Source organism: Ovis canadensis, chromosome 3, assembly GCF_042477335.2.
Source record: "Ovis canadensis isolate MfBH-ARS-UI-01 breed Bighorn chromosome 3, ARS-UI_OviCan_v2, whole genome shotgun sequence".
Classification (NCBI taxonomy): Eukaryota; Metazoa; Chordata; class Mammalia; order Artiodactyla; family Bovidae; genus Ovis; species Ovis canadensis.
Window position 1 is genome coordinate 99,931,725 of NC_091247.1, and position 21,138 is coordinate 99,952,862.

The 21,138-nt window shown below is 47.7% G+C and overlaps 1 protein-coding gene across 17 annotated transcripts in view; it reads right to left on the minus strand.

The window, feature by feature from the left end:
- IL1R2 (interleukin 1 receptor type 2) overlaps positions 1-21,138 on the minus strand; it is a 198,842-nt gene that overhangs the window by 164,014 nt on the left and 13,690 nt on the right. For all 17 annotated transcript variants that reach the window (XR_011255768.1, XR_011255769.1, XR_011255770.1 and 14 more), the window contains 7 exons: positions 18,087-18,202; positions 16,879-17,137; positions 14,720-14,900; positions 11,079-11,250; positions 8,038-8,100; positions 4,533-4,668; positions 2,888-3,030 (listed from right to left, as the gene is read on the minus strand). Coding sequence is in view for 14 of the 17 variants with exons in the window: in XM_069583802.1 (XP_069439903.1) it covers positions 2,888-3,030; positions 4,533-4,668; positions 8,038-8,100; positions 11,079-11,250; positions 14,720-14,900; positions 16,879-17,137; positions 18,087-18,202 (1,070 nt within the window). In the remaining 3 variants the exon portion in view is untranslated. The remainder of the gene's footprint in view (positions 1-2,887; positions 3,031-4,532; positions 4,669-8,037; positions 8,101-11,078; positions 11,251-14,719; positions 14,901-16,878; positions 17,138-18,086; positions 18,203-21,138) is intronic.

The window sequence follows — 21,138 nt, forward strand, 5'->3', positions numbered from 1 at the left end:
CTGAAACTAATACAACATCATAAACCAACTATACTCCAAAACATAATAAAAATTAAATTTTAGAAAGTTAACAAGTATATTTTAACACTTTAAAATGGTGACTGTTATGGTATGTGAATAATATCTCAATAAAATAAATATAAAAGCACAAAAAAAGAGTAAAGCTGGAATTAGAGAAGGTGTAGCTCAGATGTAGAGAACAAACGTATGGATACCAAGAGGGAACAGTAGGGGTGGGGGATGAACTGGGAAGTTGGGATTGACATATACACACTATTGATACTGTGTATAAAATACATGATTAATGAGAATCTACTGTCTAGCACAGGAAACTCAACTCAGTGTTCCATGGTGAGCTAAATGAGAAGAAACTCCAAAAACGAGGAGATAAATGTTAGCATACAGCTGATTCACTTTGCTGTACAGCAGAAATTAATACACTGTAAAGCAACTACGCTCCAATAAAAATTGATGAAAAGGTTAACAAGTATATTACTTGTTAGATTCACAAAAGAGGCTCTGATTATTGATCACACATGGATGAGGAAGCCAGAATTCTACATTTCTAAGCTACTATTTATCCTACTCTGTGCAGATTTTGGGGAAAAAACACATTCTCAGGCAATTTCTCCAGATGATTCTTGCATCTTAAAATTCCACAAGCCGAGTGAAGCTTTCGTTTTTGGAGCAATTATTGGGAGGCACCTCTGAGTCCTGGTGGAAGCTTTCAGCTGTGAGCTCTGTGCTCAGTCACAGCTGACCCAGCGAAGGACATGCAAGGTCAGGGCTCACGTCCTAGAAATGTGAGCAGTTCCCAGCCTCAGGACCAGACACGCCACGGCTTCCTCTGGGTTACTGCTCTGCAGCCTGGCAGTGGATCCTCCACTTCTAAATCTATACCACCACCAGCTCGTTCATGGAGAAATGATCTGAGACGTCAGCCCTTGCTTGTGTCCTCCTCCAGTGGTTCTCAAAATACAGCATGAACAGAGCTTGCTAAATGTCAGTCTTTGGCCTCCCCCTGAGAAAATTTCACTAGGTAGATCTGGGGGTGAAGCCAGGAATCTGCATTGTCAACCAGTGGCTCAAGCGGGGCATGCTGGTGGGTGGAGAGCACGGTTGCAGAGAAGCTACACTGTGTGGTCATTCCTGCTCTGAGGCTCATCCAGATCCTCAACTGCCCAGTAAAAGCCTGCCTGATGTTTCAAGTTAAGGAATTTAGCGCTTCTCTCTGTAGGGCTTCCCTGGAGGCTCAGAGGTTAAAGCGTCCGCCTCCAATGCAGGAGACCCAGGTTCGATCCCTGGGTTGGGAAGATCCCCTGGAGAAGGGAATGGCAACCCACTCCAGTATTCTTGCCTGGAGAATCCCAAGGACGGAGAAGCCTGGTGGGCTACAGTCCACGGGGTCGCAAGGAGTCAGACACGACTGAGCGACTTCACTTTCTGTATGGGAAGATGTAAGAGTCTGGGCTAACTAAAATCGATCCTTTCCTATACATGGCAGCTTTCTGGGGCCAGTGTCTGGTGGTTTTTCACACGCTCCCCCCATCCACCCCCAGCTCCTCCACGGTCACTGTAGGAAGTGGGTGCAGCCTGGGGGCTCAGATCATAGGTATTGTTCTTTCTGGGTGCCCTCCAGAAATAACTCTCAACTAAAAAAAAAAAAAAACAAACAAAACAAAAAAACTTGTCCGCAGCTGCCTCCTCTGTAAACACCCAAGTGTAGGGGTCTTGTGTTTATTGATTGTGCTGATGGCCCAAAAGTCAGGGTAAGGTCCCCAGTGGGAATCACTTTGTCTCTTCCCTTCTTGTCCTTCGAGCAGCTAACAGACTACATCACTCACACCTCCCTTTCCTGCTCAGCACTCAAACAATGAGAAGAAATCGATCTTTCAAAGTGATTTTTTTTTTTTAATTTTGAAAGTTGCTCAGTTGTGTCCGACTCTTTGCAACGCCATGGACTATACAGTCCATGGAATTCTCCAGGCCAGAATACAGGAGTGGGTAGCCTTCCCTACCCCAGGGGATCTTCCCAACCCAGGGATCAAACCCAGGTCTCCCACATTCCTGGAGGATTCTTTACCAGCTGAGCCACGTCAAAAGGATAAATCGGGTTTTTCCTTTCTCCTTGTTTCAATGTTCTTCCACGAGCAGCGAGTTGACCTAGCTACAGTCTTCACTTTATTTCCTGATGTTGTTTAGTCACTCAGTTGCCTCCGATTCCTTGTGACCCCATGGACTGTAGCCCGCCAGGCTCCTCTGTCCATGGGATTTTCCAGGCAAGAATACTGGAGAGGGTTGCCATTCCCTTCTCCAGGGGATCTGCCCAACCCAAGGATCAAACCCCTTTCTCCTGCATCACAGGCAGATTCTTTACCACTAAGCAAGCAGAGAAGCCCTATTTCCTGGTGACTGATGGCTTTAACCCTAAAGCCACCTGAGCTCTGGGTACCTCCCAATCCCCAGCCCTGGGAGGATGAAGTTTCTCAACCTCAGTATGAAAAACCTCCCACCCACCTTGAAGGGTCAGGGAAGCACACTGGCCCTGCTGATCCAGCAGAACCACAGGAGACACATGGTTTGGTTTGGTTTTTTTAATCTATCACAGAACCATTTTGTCTTTTTTTTCCAAAAAATCAGCTTCCTCTTTAAATTTTCCTTTGAGTATAATCTCCCAAAGCCAGCCTCCACCCTACCAAAAACATTCACAAATTCGGAGAGAAAAACATTCACCAATACAGAGAGATGTGTTTTCTGAGCTCCACTAATGGAAAACTCACAGACTCACCTAAGTAACCACCTGATGAATCAGGACCTTTGTTTCACATCCACGGAGCACCCAACACTGTCTTTCCCTTTCGTGGCCCCACCCCTACAAAATCCATACCTTCTTTGACCATGGTACGAAGCGTCTGGGAACTCATTGTGTTACGGACAGCACATCTAAAATCCGTGTGCAAATCCTCTCTTCTGACAGGATCGAAAATCAGCGCCACCTCAACGTAGTTCTCATTGTTTTCTGAGTATGCCCTGAGTGAGAAAACAGAGCTCAACATCCGCAGCCAAACACCGGCTCGGCTTTTCAATACACACACCTACACATCCTCAGAGCTCCGCTGGACTTAAACAGATGGCACGATTTACCACGTTAGGGCCACTTGGCATTACAGTTGTTATGTGCTCGGGAGACTTTCTAAGCCTGTTCCTGAAGGTAAGAATAACTCTCAAGCTGCTGGTCGCTGGGATAGGATGCTTGTGACAATGCGAACTTACAGAAGCCAGCTTCTTTGGATAAACAGGTAGGGGCGGGGGGGTCACTTTTTAAGGCTCTTGATGAACAATGAACCATTGGTGGGAACAGAAATGTCTAGTCTGGGGAAACTGGACTGTATGACCAACCAATCATTTGCATATTGAAGGGAGGGAGGAGTGCCAGGAATCCCATCCTCCTCTGCGTCTGCTCTCATCACCGCCAGCTCTCACTCTGGAAGTTCAAGTTCAGAACCAAGGGCAGCAGACGCGGGGCAGGGCTCTAGTCAACATCACTGCCACTTGTAATGTTACAGGCATCCAAAGATGCTTCACATTATTTATTAGTACAAATAAAAATACCGTGGCTGTGGATCCACTAGGACTATTTTTGTTTTTCATCTGTGGGGGAAGAATAGGCTCCTTTAAGTAAATGGATAGTATGAGCAAGCTGACATATGGCATGTGAGTCCTGCCCAAACTTCTTGCAATGAGGATCCACGAGCAAAGGGCCATGCTAACCACGTCTAATTTCTATCCACTAAACTGCATCTAGAAAGTTCTTGTTGGATAGATCTTTCCAAAAAGACAAGAATTTGGCAAGCAAAAATTCAGGCAAATTCAGAGTACCGACACTACAATTTTAAAAATCCTTTATGATTTGGAACATGGAAGGGTCTGCCTTCCTCACACAAAAATGGTTCCCATTTAGGCCTGACTGTTCTGTGTTCAGAGTGAGAAAACATTTTCCAGAGATGAAGGCTTATGAGAACAGAATCCTCACTTTCTTTCATAGCATCCTTCCTTAGAGACTGTGGTAGCCCACCGTTCCCTGAGAAATAGGTGGGGCTCAGATCCTGCCGCTACATCTCAGGATCTCTTTAAGGGCTGTGAAAATGTTGGACTCCCAAGTTGCAAAGTCAGGAATGGACACATCTTAGCTCAAAGTATTTGTTTGAAAACTGTAACACTTGAGAGAAAAAGGTTTAATTAAACAACCAGAAGAGGCGACGCCAACCAAGTATAAGGCTGCTACTCAACTCATAGCGTTCCAAGCCTTGATTCTCAGGAGCAGTTGGTGATTCTTAGCAAAACTCAATGTCAAAGATGCTAAAAATCCAACAGATTAGAATAAAAAATATATATGGGTTTGTACTGTGGTGTGTGTGTGTATGTCATATAGGATGGGTTGGCTAGGACACTGTCTGTACAAGGAAGTGTCGTCTCCAGAGGGTCACAACAGCTGTGCCCAGCGGACAAGAAAGAGCCGCCCCATCACTTACTGGCGCTCCCCCTCGGTCACGCGGCCCCCGTGGTAGGCGTCCTCTATGCGGGTGTTGTTGGCCGTCCACCACAGCAGAGTGGTTGTGTGTATGCCGGCTCCCAGAAACACCTTACATGGGATTGTCAGCCTTGACCCTGTGACAGCAAGACATAGTGCATCAGATGTCAGAACCCAGCGGGCGGACAGGGGTCACGTCAGGGCATCTGAGCAGTGGGCCTTTCCACTTCTCAGACACCCTCACCACACTGTTATTTTTCTTAGAAGGAATGTTAGTTCCCTTAAGCTTTCACCTCGAGCGCCAGTATTCACTAAGCATCTCCAGCTCCTTCCTCATGGTAGATGGAAAGCCAGCGGCAAACAGCTTCCCAAAGCCCCTGGGCTCCTACAGAGCATTCTGAAGTCCCAGGCCACCTTCCTCCACAATTCATTCTCGCTGCCTCCAAAAATCCGGATGGGGGTGTGGATTCTCCCTGCCCACTGCTGGTCTCAGCTCTCCTGTTTGCCCAGGGAGCTCTCCACCCAGGTCGTGTTCATCTAGGATTAACCCTTTCAAAAGTCACTGTGTTTACCATTCATGGTCCAAAAGGATACATGCACCTCAGTGTTCACTGCAGCACCATTTACAATAGCCGGGACATGGGAGCAACCGAACTGTCCACAGAGGAGCGGGTGGAGAAGATGTGGTGCGTATATACGAGGGAACGGGATGTGTGTGTGTGTGTGTGTGTGTGTGCGTATATACGAGGGAACGAGATGTGTGTGTGTGTGCGTGTGTGTGTGTGAGTCGTTCAGTCGTGTCTGACTCTCTGCGACCCTACATCTTCACCAGGCTCCTCTGTTCATGGGACTCTCTAGGCAAGAATGTTAGAGTGGGTTTCCATTCCCTTCTCCAGGGTAAGCTTCCTGACCCAGGGATTGAATCTGCATTGCAGGCAGATTCTTTACCATCCGAGCCAGCAGGGAAGCCCAAAGAAGACGTGGCACGTATATACGACGGAATATTACTAAGCAGATAAAAGAACAAAACGACGCCATTTGCAGCAATGTGGGAAGCCCTAGAAACTGTCACGTGGAGTGAGGTGAGTCAGACAGAGAAGGAGAAATATGGCATCCCTTATGTGTGGACTCTGAAAAGAAACGATACAAATGAACTTAGAAAATACAAACAGGCTCAAAGACTTAGAGATGGAACCTACGGCTGCCTGCAGGGAAGAAGCGGGGGAAAGGATAGTTGAGGAGTTTGGGATGAACATGTACACACTGCGTTATTTAAAATGGATGAAACAAGGGCCTGCTGTAGAGCACAGGGAGCTCTGCTCAATGTCATGCGGCAGCCTGGATGGGAGGGGAGTTTGGGGAGAATGGATACATGCATATGTATGGCTGAGTCCCTTCGCTGTTCACCTGAAACTATCACAACATTGTTAACTGACTATGAAAGTGAAAGTGAAGCCGCTCAGTCGTGTCCAACTCTTTGCGACCCCACGGACTGAAGCCTACCAGGCTCCTCTGTCCATGCAAGTTTCCAGCCAATAGTACTGGAGTGGATTGCCATTTCCTTCTCCAGGGGATCTTCCCAACCCAGGGATTGAACCCAGGTTTCCCACATTGTAGATAGATGCTTTACCGTCTGAGCCACCAGGGAAGTCCCCTAATTGACTATATCCCAATACAAAATAAAAACTTCTTTCAAAAGAAAAAGCCACTGTCTTTTACATGAGGGGTGCCTTCTACAGTTGTGCAATGTGATAGTCCTGAGTCCCTTGCCTCAATCACTGTCTTTTTTTTTAGTCACCAAAGTTGGGAACAAAAGAAGAAATCCTGCCCATGCATGTCTTTCTCGAGAGATGGGCCTCCCTGGGGCATGGGCTTTAACCCCGCAGCCCCACTTCAGGCTCAGAAAGCCTACTTTTGTTCTTCCTGGACACCCCTCTGACCTTAAAAGATTTCTCAGGCAGAAGCAGCCCATTCAATCCGGCCACAAGGGACTCTGCCTGGCACATCCATGCGTGCAAAGCAATGGGGTAGGAGGCACAGTTTTGTGGGCTCAGGAACATGGAGGAGCCGGGTCAGCACTGACCTGGGTCCCCACCTCCCCAGGCTTCCAGAAGGCTCTTCTGAGAGCCCAGATAGCCTCAGGAGCTGCAACTCAGGTGTCAGGCCACAACCCCAGCATCTGCAAGAGCCCCCTAGGCTCCATGGTCAACGTTAAAGTTTAAAATATAAGTGCTAGTTGCCCAGTCATGTCCAACTCTGCAACCCCAGACACTGCAGCCCACCAGGCTCTCCCATCCATGGGCTTCTCCAGGCAAGAACACTGGAGAATACCGTTTGAGCCACCAGGGGAGTCTCAAGAATACTGGTGTGGGTAGCCACTCCCTTCTCCAGGGCATCTTCCCAACCCAGGGATCAAACCCAGGTCTCCTGCATTGCAGGCAGATTCTTTACCATCTGAGCCACCGGGGAAGCCCTTAAAATATGAGCCTAAGGCCAAACAGAAGAAATAGGTAGGCGGATGGATGGAAGGAAGGATGGATGGATAGACAGATGGATGGATGGATGGATGGATGGATGGATGGATGGATGGATGGATGGAAGGATGGATGGAAGGACGGATGGATGAATGGATGGAAGGACGGATAAATGATTGGTGGGTCAATAGACATATGATTGATAGATGGATAGACAGAACTCTGCAGCCAGGGTTTAATAAATGAGCATAAGACCTAAAAAACGATTATATAAAAACAAACACACACACAAGGTACCGGCCTCACAGACACACAGGCCTGAGTCTGAACCCCAGCCAGACTCAACTGAGACTTTTTGACAGACACTGAGCCAATGACCCCCACCACCTTCACCCCAGGCAGCTTTTCTTCTGGAAAATGGGAGAAATAAGACCATCCCACAGGGTTGATGTTGGCATTGAAAGACATCTTATTAGACAGTGTTTGATAAGAAAGTGTGTGCTGGCCAGAACAATGAAAGGGTGAAAAACGAAAACCTCTGACAAGCATTACCTCCCTTGACCCACTGACCTGAGAGTAAGCGACAAGAAACTGTCTCCAGGGAGCCAGCAGGGCAGTCTGAGCCTTGGGCGTAATGCTAGCATTAGCCACATGTTGGTGAAGTGAATTATTAATATTTTAAATACACCTCAGGTGCTGCCTGGGACATCTTGCCATCAATTATCCTTTCATGTAGTTAACAATGGCCACAGAATGTTCTGATTTTTTACATGGAGTTTTTTTTGTAGGTAGAGTTTTCAAGAAGTTAAATATGCATACTTCCAAACCATGCCATTTCTACAAACATTTGACAAAGAAAAATGCTCCCTCACACTTGTTAATTCTCGCTGGGGTAACAACATTGTTATTTCTTGCAGGGAGGGTCTCCACCCGAGAGGTGCATCCCCCAGGGCAGGCACAGTGGGTGACACAGCGGTCCCAGGGCCCCAGGTTTGAGATTGCAGGCACCCCCATGGATCACACGGTCCTTACCCAGCGAGGCTGAGATGGTCTGGTGGGGAGAGATGATCACAGGAATGGTCTCCTCCTCTCGTTCTGAGAAAGCAGGAGGAAAGGAGATTCAATGAGGAAGCGCTTCAGTGCGAGCTGAGGGTCAGGGTCTATTGTTTAGCTAATTAGCTAAATTCTCTTTTGCCGCAGAGCCAGACATTGTGAGACTCCGCTTTTGTCTGGCAAAGGAAACTGGCTAGCCACGAAATTGAGGCTCTTTGGCCAACGCTTTTCCCAGAAGAGAGATTACTGGAAGAAGCCGCAGTTAAACACACATTCCTCTCTCAGATGTCCTATGCTCTGTGATAACAATTAACCATTCCACTCCCTGGCTTCCTGAATGAACCCTTAACAAGAATGTTCTCAATGTCCACGGGACGGGCGTTCCTTCAAAGGCTCCTCACCCTACAGTAGCCCCCTCCACACCTGCCACAGAGTCCTGGAGTCACTTGTGAAAAATAAAAAAGGCACAGGACATCCAGAACCACCTGTTTGTGATGCTCACCCGTGTGTGTGCTAAGCCGCTTCAGCTGTGTCAGATTTTATGCGATTCTATGGACTGTAGCCCACCAGGCTCCTCTGTCCATGGGATTTTCCAGGCGAGAATACTGGAGTGGGTTGCCGTGCCCTCCTCCAGGGGCTCTTCCCGACCCTGGGATCAAGCCTGAGACTCCTGCGTTGGCAGGCGGGTGCCACTGGGAATGGCCACCTGGGGAACCTGCTAACCCCACACTGAGAGAGAAACAAGGTAACCCAGCTTGGCCACCTGGGCTTGTAATTGAGGAAACTGACTCTTTGTTGGGGAATCAGAGCCCAGCTCCCCAAGAGGCAGTTCTCCCAGCAGCTTGAAGAAACTGAGCATCTGAACTGGGGCAGAAAGGCCAGCAAATGGTGGATGAAGGGCTGCCCACGTCCACCACGGCTCCATCCTCATGTCTTCCACTAAAGAGCATCTGAAACCCTAATGGGATAAGCTTTAGGCAGCATCCCAGGTGAGCCCAGAGAGCAGCCGGCTTCTCCAGTGACCGAGATCATGAGCCTGCGCCTCCCTCCAAGGTCACAGGGCTGCTTCAGGGAGGCAGAGAGGGGAGAAAGATGCCCCAAGGACGAGATACATCCGTGGGTCGAAAGTCCAGGGCATGTCAGGATCACCTGGGAGCTTATTAAATATGGGCTGCTCACTGTTTCTTGTTCAGTATGTCTGGGAGGAGGCCTGAGAGTCTGCGTGTCTGATGAGTACCCAAGTGATGCTGCAGCTGGCGGAGGACCACCCTTGAAAGCGGCTGAGACACAGTGTGGTCCTCAGGACACAGGATAGTAGGTAGGTTGGCGCCCCCTCGTGTTCCTGTGCAGTATCACATGAACAGGACAACGGTGGAGGGGGTCAGGATTCTAAAAAATCCCCTCTGCGGGGGAGCAAGGGGCTGATGTGATTGAATCCTCACCAGACAGAGAGACTTCCGTTCATGGAAGACTCGATTTTCCCTGTACTAAGACTGAATCTCTGTATTCTCTGGGAGAAGAAAGTCTTTTCCCTTTGTAGACTAATTATACGCCTGAACATAGTTTCAAAGCTCTCTGAAATGTCCGTGTGTGTGTGTGTGTGTGTGTGTGTGTGTCTGCTCACTTGCTCGGTCATGCCCAACTCTTTGCCACCCCATGGACTGTAGCCTGCCAGGCTCCTCTGTCCATGGGATTCTCCAGGCAAGAGTACTGGAGTAAGTTGCCAGTCCCTCCTCCAAGGGATCTTCCTGACCCAGGGATCGAACCCTTATCACGTGCACCTCCTGCACTGGCAGGCGGATTCTTTACCACTAGTGCCACCTGGGAAGCCCTGAAAAGACCCCGATTGTGTAGTTATTCAGTGTATAAAATTAAGAGAAGCACCATACTGTCCAGAGCAGGGGCCAGGACTTCACCGCCTGTGCGCCTCGTGCACCAAGCTTGATGCCCAGCACGTAGGAGGCATGGAAGAAACAGTGACCAAACCTGAAATGCTAATTGGTACTGTTCACACATTATTTTCAGGTAGGACTCATGTAAACCAATGTGCGCCCTTGCTATTTTAAATCCTGGTTTCAAGAGCCACGAGACACACTTGTGTGTTAGTCGCTCAGCTTTCTCAGCCGTGCCCGACTCTTTGCGACACCCTGGGCTGTAGCCCACCAGGCTCTTCTGTCCATGGAATTCTCCAGTCAAGAATACTGGAGTGGCTTGTCATTTCCAAATCCAGGGGATTTCCACAACCCAGGGATTGAACCTGGGTCTCCTGCACTGCAGGAAGATTGTTTACCGTCTGAGCCTTCAGGCTAGACATGCTTGGGGAAGATCAAAAAGGAGAGATTTTTTTTCACCAGCTGTACCAATGTATAGACTTCTCATTGAAAACTCCAAAAAATCCTAGTATCCTAGAATTAGGAGAAGGAAATGGCAACCCACTCCAGCATTCTTGCTTGGGAAATCTCATGGACAGAGGAGCCTGGTGGGCTACAGTTCATGGGGTCACAAAGAGTCAGACATGACCCACCAACTGAGCACGCATGCACATCCTAGAATTAGACACAAAGTTACGGCAACTGGGCTCTGATGACTGGCCCTCCAGGTGCAAGCCTTCCAAACGGACCTTGCAGAGGGGCCTTCCAAGTGAACTACTATTTGGCTCCCTCTAGTGGTGTACATTTTAACTTCAGATTTAGAACCCTGTCCACCACCCAGGGATTCACTGTTCATAAAATCACCCAGCTTTTATCCTTCCAAGTGTCATACACGTCTTATAAGCCTGGTGCCAAGACATATGCCATATCTGTTTTCCTCTGATACCAAAGACACTCAAAGAATTCTACGTGAAATCAAACCAATATTGTAGAGCAATTTTCCCTCAATTAAAAATATTTCTTTAAAAAGAAATCAATCAAGAAATAACCACCTGGGGGAAAAAAAGAGTTCTACATGAGCCCTAATTTCCCCCTCGCATGCTTGTTGCTGAACCAGGGTGCAGAGGTTTCTTGATGGCAAGTACTCACTCTTAACTTGGAGTTTGATATTCCTGGTGATGTTGTATTGCCTGCCTTTGTGGGCATACGGCATGGCACAGGTATAGTAGCCTGCGTCCTCCATGGACACATTGTTTACCAGTAAGCGAGTTCCCCTCACACTGAGAAACTTCTGGTTGTCTTGATCCAAAGGGACAGAATCCTTAAGGGAAAATGGTTTTCAAAGTTACACTGTATCCTTGTATATGTGTGGCTGAATCTCTTCATTGTCTACCTAAAGCCATCACCACATTGTTCATTGGCTAAACCCCAATACAAAATTTAAAGTTTTTTTAAAAAGTTAAGTTATATTCTAATTGATATCTCAAAAGCTATGAACAGCATCGGTATTATGCATCACTACTGAATTTGCAACCCAAGAATCACCTTGGTATTTACTTTGCAAATATTGTCCTCTGAGGCGTGCTTTTAGCTGTGTTTTCAGGAGAGGGAGTTTTAGCATATAAAATAAAATGGCTGGATTGAAAAGAATGAAATAATGCCATTTGCGGCAACATGGATGGGGCTAGAGATTGTCATACAGAGTGATACAAGTCAGAAAGAGGAGAAATATCATATGACATTGCTTATATGGGGATTCTAAAAAGAAGTGATACAAACGAACTTATTTACAAAAAAGAAATAGACTCACAGACCTAGAAGAAAAACTTACAGTTGCTGGGGGAAAGGATGGAGGGAAGGATAGTTAGGGAGTTTGGGATGGACATGCGCACACAGATATATTTTAAGTGGATAACCATCAAGGACCAACTATTTAACACAAGGAACTCTGCTCAATGTCATGTGGCAACCTGGATGGGAGAGGAGTTTGGGGGAGAGTGGATACATGTGATGTATGGCTGAGTCCCTTCGCTGCCCACATGAAACTATCACAAGATTTTTGTGAATTGGCTATACTCCATTACAAAATAAAAAGTTTGTAATAAACGGCTGGGTCTGTTTAGCCACAAAGTTTAAAGCACGTTTGCTTCGGCACAACGGGGAAAAAAGAAACTATCTTCTTTGACAAAGTAGGCCATTAAAATAGAAATATATTTATGGCCTAACTGGTGCCTATAGGCCCTGGGAAACATCCAGAAAGGAGTGCTATGAGGCAGTCATGGTAAATGCCCACAAGAGTTGATGTTGCAGTAATCACATTAAGAATCATTTCGAGTTAAAGAGTCAGGAGAGATGGAGAAAATTTTGTAAGAGAAAACTGAGTGTGAGACATGAAGCCGCACTTTGGACAAAGATACTGCAGAGCAGAGCAGAGCAGAGCAGACATCTCATGAGCACAAAATGTTCTCAGGAACATCTCTTTCAAAACCATGACGATTGCAACCGTCGAATAGAACCCTGAGTCATTTCATAGACTTATTCTGAATAAGAACTCGGGCATAACTGGAAGAGTTTGTCAGCCACATGACTCATTAAGTCTAATTGAACAATATACTTAATTAAAAACAGAGATTTCATCATTCCCAACACATGTGATCAAATATGAACAAACCCAAACAGGGCTCAGATGGTGAAGAATCTGCCTGCAATGTGGGAGACCGGTTTTGATCCCTGGATCAGGAAGATCCCCTGAAGGAGGAACTGGCAGCCCACTCTAGTATTCTTGTCTGGAGAATTCCACAGGCAGAGGAGCCTGGCAGGCTACAGTCCCTGGGGTCCCAAAGAGTTGGACACGACTGAGCGACTCACACACACACAGAGTGTGGGTTTCTGATTAGTGTACTGCAAATGTGAACAGGCTCTAGTGTGTCGATTAAGTTTAAAAAGGTAAAACAGGGCAGAGCCACACGGTTCTTCCAGGGTCTACCGGTCTCCAGGGTACCCCGTGTGGCAGGGATGTGCGCATTCTGGCCTCCACCGTCGGAGGTCTGACTTCACCCTCTGCCGGCTGAGTGACCTTGGGCACGGTACTCACACTTGTGTGTCTCCCTCTCCTAATCCATAAAATGGAGATGCTAACAGCCCCTGCTGCACTGGGTTCATGTCGGGGACTTGAGAGCAGGCCTGGACACAGGGCATGCCCAGCGACAGTCAGCACTCTTGGGACGGGAACTGACATGATAAGTGCTACCAGGATGCCCCTGTCCACCCGCATTTACACACCAAGCACTGCCCAGGGTGTGTCACACACTTGCTCCACGTCCACTCGAGAAGTCCCAGGTGAGGAGGCATGCACTGCCGCCGTGCAGAGAAAACAGGCTAAAGAGGGAAAGAAGCTGACCAAGGCTAGACAACAGGTCACTGAAGATGCAGGGTTTCCAATCCAGACTGGTCACCCCCCAGAATCAATGCTCTTTCCTATTGTAAAATCTCTCCCTTGACCTTTCTATGCTCTTACGAAACCAAGAGTTCCTCTGTTGGGTGGACTAATTCATAAGAGCTGGCTACTTCACTGGGTTCATTAAAAAGGTCGTTCAGGCTTTGCCATGCCATCCTATACAAAAAACTGAATGGACTTTTTGGCCAACTCTGAAAATCATTTTATCTGAAAGTCACTTAAAAGTTTCCAATATTAACTTGACATACTATAGCTATTTTTGTAGTTAGAATGCTTGTCAATTGGTCAACCTATTTTTTTTTACTAAAGTGTTCATTTCTATCCATTTTTAAACAAGTAACTGTACTTTTCAGTATCAACTCACAGTCTATATCAGGGGTCAGCAAACTTTTTCTGTACAGAGCCAGAAAGTAAATATTTTAGGCCACATGTCTTCTGTCCAACTACTCAACTCAGTTGTCGCTGCCCCATAAAAACAGAAACAAATGAGCCTGGCTCAGTAAAACATTACTTACAGAGACTAAGATTCGAGTTTTATATCAGTTACACAGGCCATGAAATAATAGTCTTCTTTTAATTTTTTAAACCATTTAAAAACGTGAAAACTATACTTAACTGGATAGTTAACATCCAAAAAGGAGTAGCAGCTAACATTTAAAATGGATAAAAGCAAGGACCTACTCTATAGCACAGGGAACTCTGCTCAATGTTACGTGGCGGCCTGGGTGGGAGGGGAGTTTGGGGGAGAATGGGTACGTGTATCTGCATGGCTGAGCCCCTTTGCTGTCCACCTGCAACTATCACAACATCATTAATTAAATATACTCCAATACAAAATAAAAAGTTAAAAAACAAGCAAAGGAGAGGCAGCTCACTGCCCCGCGGCTGCCTTCTGCCCACCCCTTGTCCCCACGAGGGAGCTGACAACAGTATCTATCAGACAAGGCAGGAAATCATGTCTGCACCAATGTGGACTCCTTTAACCCAAAGGTTAATTTTCCTGTGCTTTTACAAAAACTCTACTAACACGTACATAAAGCTGTTAAACAGTTCTTTCTAAATTTCTATAGACACAGCACAGAGTAAAAAGCTGCTTTCTTCAGCTTTTATTTATTCTTCATTCATTTCACACTCTGTCTTTTCAAATCACTATCTGAGGATGTTTACTCAAGCCTCATAAAGATACACAGAATATACTAATCATGGCCCTCTTTAAAAATCACTGGTTAAAAAAACAGAAAAGTGAACATATTGCCTTCAGAATGGGCATTTTATATCTTTTCTATGGCCCTTCAAACATGTATTCATTAAATGGCAACTTTTAGAGACGTACCTTGTACCACTGAATCTTCACATCAGCATTGTTACCGATGAACTCACTCAGATCAGGACAAACTAGTAGCCCAGAGGCTGACAAGGGTATAATTTGTGGGTAGAAGATGAGAGGCACCGAGGCGTCTGTCTTCTCGAAAACCCTGAGCTCAACGGACATTTTGTCACAGTAAGAGGCATTTCTGATTGAAAAGGGGAGAAAAGAATACTAAATGGCAAGGCAGGATGAAAGTAAAACTTAATGAAATTAAGAATAACTTCCCCAATCTCGGTGAATACTTCATTCCGTATTTTTCTCATTAGCATTGTAGTATTTCTGTCCCTAGTCCTTTTGAATCTTTGGGGGGCAAAAGAAGTACCGTGTCATAATTGTCATATAGGAATGGTGATGTATTCTGCATGTTTCTCAAAGGACCCTTCACAAGCCTGCTTTCAAGGCCATTGAGGCCACTCAGAAGAAATTCCAGTTTCTTAGTGGAGAAGGAAATGGCAACCCACTCCAGTATTCTTGCCTGGAGAATCCCGGGGACAGAGGAGCCCAGCGGGCTATAGGCCATGGGGTTGCCAAGAGTCGGACACAACTGAAGTAACTTAGCACACGTACACAAGAAACTCCAAGGCCTCTTCAAAGGGGTCTACGCCCTCCCAGGTTCTGGGGGGTGCGTCAGCACAGCCCCAACATGCTCCAAATTCCTAGCCCAGGAAACCTTATCCAGATGGAGAGACTGTTTCCGAAGAGCCAGTTTCCATAGAAAGAATATCCCCTTTACTTCTCTTGGAAATCATGTATCAACTGAAATCACATATCAGGAAACTGCTAAGATCTTTGAATAAGATCTGTGAAGTATTTTTTTCAATACTGCATGGGGGAAATGAACTTGGTAAGTTTGTTTGGGTTCTGTTTTTTCGGTTGGTCTAACAATAATCTCAGTATCATCATTCTATCAAGACCTTAGAACTGGAGAAAAGGCAGAGGCACAATGGTGATATTAATAGAAACAGAGAGTTGGAAGCCTGCAATTGACACACAGACACTATTGACACTATGTGTACAATAGACACTTGATGGGAACACGCTGTCCAGCACAGGGAACATAGTCAGTGCTCTGCGGTGACCTGAATGGGAAGGCCAGAAGGGAGTGGATGCACGCACAGGCTCAGCCGCCTCACTGTGCTGTGCAGCAGAGACTGACGCCACACTGCAAAGCGGCTACGCGTGCTTAGTGACTGTCACGTCCAACTCTTTGCGACCATTTGAACTAGAGCCTGCCAGGTTCCTCAGTCCATGAGGTTTTTCAGTCAAGAATACTGGAGTGGGTTGCCATTTCCTCCTCCAGGGGATCTTCCTGACCCAGGAATCGAACCCGCGTCTCCTGTATCTCCTGTACTGCAGGCAGGTCCTTTACCCACCAAGCCATCGGAGAAGCCCATTTAAAATTTAGAAACAAATTAAAATAGATTCAGCTGAATATTAAAAAAAATTTTTTTTTAAGGTTAAAATGGTAAATGTTGTATTATCCTTGTGTCGCCACAATTAAAGAGGAAAAAAGCAGCAGGACAAAGAAGGGGGAACCAAGCCCCATGTCAGGAACTGCGGGTTCCAGCCTCAGCTCCACAGGCACCACCTGGGAGAACTTTATGAGCCTGGCTCTCCCCGCCCCAATAAGCATTTGCATTAACTGCTTCCTAAAGTCTCTCCCCCGTCTCCAATCCGACTCAGGGTCCTGCATGTATTCCTTAAGCTCCTGTGGATTCAGCAGTGAACAAAACAAACCACGGCCCTGCGCTCTGGAGTGTCTGTTCTAATGGGGTGGACAAGGCCTTAAATACATTGAATCAGTACACGTGTGCCAGATGGAGACAGAACTACAGGTTCAGGTGAGAGAGAGACAGGAATCCCGCTCTAGACAAAGCAGCCAGGGACATCCTCTTCCTAGAGGTGACACTTAGACAAAGACTTCAGTGAAGGGGAGAGCGGGCACCGTGAGGACGTCCGGGGACAGGCTCGCGGCTAGGAGGCACTTCAGGAACAGTGAGGCAGACGTAAAGTGGGTCCCCACCTGTGGGCTGCATTTGGAAGCCCAGGTTGTTCTGGAGATGCTACACAAGCATCTGCTGTGGGAGAGCCCCCTCCCCTCTTCCTGTCCCCAAGGCGCTGACCTGGTGGTGCAGATGTAGGAGCCGGAGTCTGCCCGGGAGGCTGGCACGATCCAGAGAGCTCCGTCTTGGACCCACACGCGCGACTCTTCTTCCGCTGGGCCTGCTGCGGCGGAGTCATTCCTACGCCAAGTCACGTTGACATGGGCGCTGGTAGACTCCCAGTGGAGCACCTGGGGGCACCTCAAGACCAAAGGCTCCCCTTCTAGCTGGAACCTCGTTTTGGGGTGCCTCCCATGAAATCGGCAGCTTCCTGCGGCCCCTGAAGGACAGAGAATCCACGGTCAGGTTTTGGGTCTCTCCAGGGACATTACATGCCCCGATGATGGGGGGCCCCACCAACAAATCTGAGAGTTCACAATGCTCTCAAAGCTCCCAGATAATGACATTAGGGCTGCTAACAAGGTCCATCTACATTTTGTGGGAAGAGTTAAATTAGGTTCACAAGATAACAAAAAAAATTTTGGTCTTTTTTAAGAATTTTTTTTTTTTTAATGTGGACCAGTTTTAAAGTCTTTACTGAATTTGTTACAATACTGTCTCTGTTTTATGTTTTGGATTTTTGGCTGTGGGGCATGTGGGATCTTAGCTCCCTGACCAGGGACCAAACTCACAGCCCTTGCATTGGAAGGCAAGGTCTTACCTAACTTTACTGGGCCGCCAGGCAAGTCTCAAGTTTGGCCTTATTTTTGACTTGATGACAGCTGGCCATTCAGAGTCAATCTTGATTGAGTTCAGCTTAGTTCCAACACATTGGATGGTAAAAATCCAAAGGCACCCTTTATCAAGGGCAAAAGCACTGTCTCTTCGGTTTGTTCCTTTGGCAGGAGTGACTGACGCCCACAGCAAACTCATCCACCAGAGGAGAACGGCAAGAGAAGACTGTGTCTCCTACCAAGGCATGGATGGCCACACCTTGCTTCTCGATAACAACAAAACTTCCCTAGATAAAAGCAACTCCTATCCCCAGGTGGCTCAGTGGTAAAGAATATGCCTGCCAATGCAGGAGACGTAGGTTTGACCCCTGGGTCTAGAAGAGCCCCTGGAGAAGGAAATGGTAACCCACTCCAGTATTCTTGCCTGGAGAATCCCATGGACGGAGAAGCCTGGCGGGTTACAGTCCATGGGGTTGCAAAGAGTCAGCTTGGTGACTAAACAACATCCCCAGAGAAGCTGCAGGCAAGCCCCTCCAGCTGAGAGTCACCACTTACCCACGTGCACGGCGAAGGTGGACACACCCATTATCAATACGGACAAGAGGAACATGGCTCCCAGAAACTTCTGGAGGACACGGGAAGGGGAGACTGCCAGCCCAGCACACCAGAGCCTAGAGGAGGAGACAGACGGAGCGGGTGTCACCAGAAGCCACCACACCGGAAGAGAGGACCCCGCGAGGGTGGTCCTGGGCTGCTTTCTGGAGCTTTTACCTGACAACAGAAACCTTGTAGCCTAGACTTTCATTATTTTTTTTAACAAGAAAACTCAAAGTTTTTTAATCTGTTCTTCCTCTCTGGCAATTTTCACTTGAAATAGGAGTTTTGTACCCTAAGTCTCTCTCTCTCCTGAAACGTGCCTAGCACTCCCAGCTCCTCGGCCCAAGAGGTTCTTTCCTCACCTAAGGCCACTGCTAGTGTCTTGCCTCAAACACCACTCTTCACGAGGTCTTCCCCAACCTGCCGTATAATTGCATCCGCTTCTGCCCCGACACTCCATCTTTCCTTTCCAGCTCTATTGCTCTCTTGACATTTATCATCAACTATGTCTCATCTCACCAGCCTGTAAGCTTCAGGTGCTCCTTCTAATTCATTTTGTTCAGAGCTGTTTCCTAACTCCTGTCTATTGAGTGAGGGATGAGTGAATGAATCACAAAGTCAAAAGGCCTTCATATTAAAGTTAAATATAACTTTAAGTGAAATATAACTGTAAGTCAATATAACTATCAAGTTAAATATAACTTGTCAGAGAACTTTTGCTATAGTCCTTATCAGTTCAGTTCAGTTCAGTCGCTCAGTCGTGTCCGACTCTTTGCGACCCCATGAATCGCAGCACGCCAGGCCTCCCTGTCCATCACCAACCCCCGGAGTTCACTCAGACTCACGTCCATCGAGTCCGTGATGCCATCCAGCCATCTCATCCTCTGTTGTCCCCTTCTCCCCCTGCCCCCAGTCCCTCCCAGCATCAGAGTCTTTTCCAATGAGTCAACTCTTCGCATGAGGTGGCCAAAGTACTGGATTTTCAGCTTTAGCATCATTCCTCCAAAGAAATCCCAGGGCTGATCTCCTTCGGATTAACTCTTATTTTACACACAATTCTGACATAACCTGAGGAATTCTATATAATCTGTGGTCTAGAGCATCCCAGAGGAAAAAGCAAAATGAGGGCCAAAAACTGAATATTTTACACCAGTTCACAAAGCATTCCTCCCCATCAACCTCCCCAGAGCTGGAGTATCAGATGCCCCCCACACCTCCCCCATGGGACCCCCACACCTCCCCCCGGACCGTCCGCATCTCCCCTGGTCCCTCTCACGCTCTATCACAGTTGCCTGTTGTATCGCCAGCCACTGCCACAACAATACTCCTAACAAGCCAGCCCCAAACCAGCGCCATAGAACGCCAGTCTTTCGTTCCCGCTCACAGGTCTGTGGGTGAGATGGAGGCTGGCCGACCTAGATTACGCTGGGTTAGGCTCAGCTCCGAGCTTCAGGTGGGACCCAAGTCAGCTCAACGCTGTCTCACTCTCCTTGGACCAGTGACTTTCTGGGAGGCGATGTTCTCATGTGATGGCAAACCATAAACAACGTGGGCAAGAGCGCGCGAGGTCTTGCTTGCTCAGAACTAGCTCACTCTTGTTGGCCCACATTCCGTTGGCCAAAGCAAGACACGTGGCCAAACCTGCCATCTGTGGGGCAGGTAAATACCCCCACCTGCAGAGGGAGGAGTTACCCCAGGAGGGAATGAAGTGGGCGCCATCAGGCCTTGGACCACACCTGCGGACCCCAGGGGTGGAGACAGATTTGAGGACACAATACTCAGCGGCTCAGTGTCCCACTCTATGTGACCCTATGGGTTGTAGCCTGTCAGGCTCCTCTGTCCATGGGATTCTCCAGGCGAGAAAACTGGAGTGAGTAGCCATGCCCTCCCCCAGGGGATTTTCCCAACCCAGGGGAAGAGCAAACCCACGTCTCCTGCATTGGCAGGCAGATTCTCTACCACTGAGCCAACCTGGGAAGCCCATGAGGACACAGGCTCCATCTTATCCAGTTCCCATGGACTACGTGGTGCCCACTCCCAGAAAGTACCAGGGAATGTGTACGCCTGAAAGTCAGCTAGGGGGCTGGGAGTGATGAATGAATCCAGATAAAAACACCCTTGCCAGAACCCACCTTCATGTTCTTGAAGGAGTTTGGCTTGTTCCCCATTCCTGGCACAGATATCATTCAGAATGGCTCACAGCAAATGCGAATAGCTCTTAGCTTGCCAGGGCCGTGTGGGCAGACAGAGGAAGTGATCCTTGAACTCTAGAAACCTCCCCCACCTCATCACTGGGCAGCCACCAGAAGGTGGCGGCTCAGAGCTGTGTCCTGAGTGCCCCTACTGGTGACAAGTGGTGACATGGAGGACCTGAGACTTTCCCCTTAGCTGGGTGTCCACTCTGGGCTGTCTCACCATCAGCTCTTCCTGCTTCTGTTCCTGTAACTTTGCCTCTAACCCCACCCAAGTTTCACCAGGCCATTTACTTCGCGTAAAGGTAACCCCGACATTGACCATGTTGCTTTATCCTCTTTGGACAGGGACTTCCCTGGTGGCTCAGATGGTAAGGAATCTGCCCACAATGTGGGAGACCCAGGTTCGATCCCTGGGTCAGGAAGATCCCCTGGAGAAGGAAATGGCAACCCACTCCAGTATTCTTGCCTGGGAAATCCTGTGGAGAGAGGAGCCTGGCAAGCTACAGTCGAAGGGGTCACAGAGGGTCAGACACAACTGAGCGACTAACACAGGCAGCTAATCCCATGCTAGTTGTACTGGTCCTAGCCAGACTCCTGAGATCTCTAGTGAGGACTGAAAGAAATAGGAGTTAAACACACGTACAATCAATACCAGGAGTCATGTACAGGTGTGAGAGCTGGACCATAAAGAAGGCTTAAAAACTGATGCTTTTGAACTGTGAGCTTTTGAAGACTCTTGAGAATCCCTTGGACAGCAAGGAGATCAAACCAGTCAATCCTAAAGGAAAGCAACCCTGAATATTTTTTGGAAGAAC